The sequence below is a fragment of the Tupaia chinensis genome, unplaced genomic scaffold (genome assembly GCF_000334495.1).
Source record: "Tupaia chinensis unplaced genomic scaffold, TupChi_1.0 Scaffold148607_1, whole genome shotgun sequence".
NCBI classification, from domain to species: Eukaryota; Metazoa; Chordata; class Mammalia; order Scandentia; family Tupaiidae; genus Tupaia; species Tupaia belangeri.
Genome location: NW_006208456.1, coordinates 2,103,287 through 2,104,153, shown reverse-complemented (window position 1 = coordinate 2,104,153; position 867 = coordinate 2,103,287). Strand labels below are relative to the sequence as shown.

The 867-nt window shown below is 29.4% G+C and overlaps 1 protein-coding gene across 1 annotated transcript in view; it reads right to left on the bottom strand.

Annotated features, from left to right (window-relative positions):
• ZNF410 (zinc finger protein 410) overlaps window positions 1–867 on the bottom strand; it is a gene marked incomplete in the record, with an annotated part of 40,961 nt that overhangs the window by 11,969 nt on the left and 28,125 nt on the right. Inside the window, 1 exon segment of the mRNA XM_027769092.1 lies at window positions 803–867. Coding sequence (XP_027624893.1) covers window positions 803–867 — 65 coding nt within the window.

The window sequence follows — 867 nt, the reverse complement described above, 5'->3', positions numbered from 1 at the left end:
ATTTCATGATGGGCAAAGTATTTTTACAAGCAAAATGAGAAATAGCGATTGACTGTTTTAAAAATTAATTAGAATAATAATAATACTGATTGGGGAAAACAGAAAAGATATTGAATGTTGAAGTGAGGAGATTAATGTCTCTGTATTGACTGACATGCATGGCATTCCCTTTTGAAAAAGCAATGGAAGTCAATGTAAAGTTATATGTAATCCAATGTAATATAAAGAAGATTATGATAATAATAATAAAAAAAAGCAATGTAATACACTGTAAAGTTATATGTAATCCAATGTAATATAAAGAAGATTATGATAATAATAATAAAAAAAAGCAATGTAATACACTGTAAAGTTATATGTAATCCAATGTAATATAAAGAAGATTATGATGATAATAAAAAAAAAAAGAAAAAAAAAAGTCAACTGGACTGGCCTGAGAAGTATTTCATGTTAGGTAAATTCTTTATACAAGCCAAATTAAATATAGTGATTGAATGTTTAAAAAATAATTTGTATAAATAATAACTTGAAAAAATATGAAAAGCTATTTGATGGATATGCATGGTAATTGTGCTAGAAAAACATAATACACTGAAAAGATATAATGTTATTCAATGTAATATAAAAAAGATGATGACAATAAAAAAAAAAAAAAAAAAAAAGAAACCACCAGTCTTTCCAATGAGGCCAGGTCTCTCTACCCGAAACAGAATCAGAAAATTTCCCAGATAACCAGGCATCGCAGTTAATTTGCTCTTTGGACCTAGAAGATACAACCCTCCGCCCTGCCCACTCTCCTCACCAGTTTGCTCCTGCTCTTGACTGCCAGCTGTTCCTAGCTGCAAGTGATGCTTTCTCATGTGCACA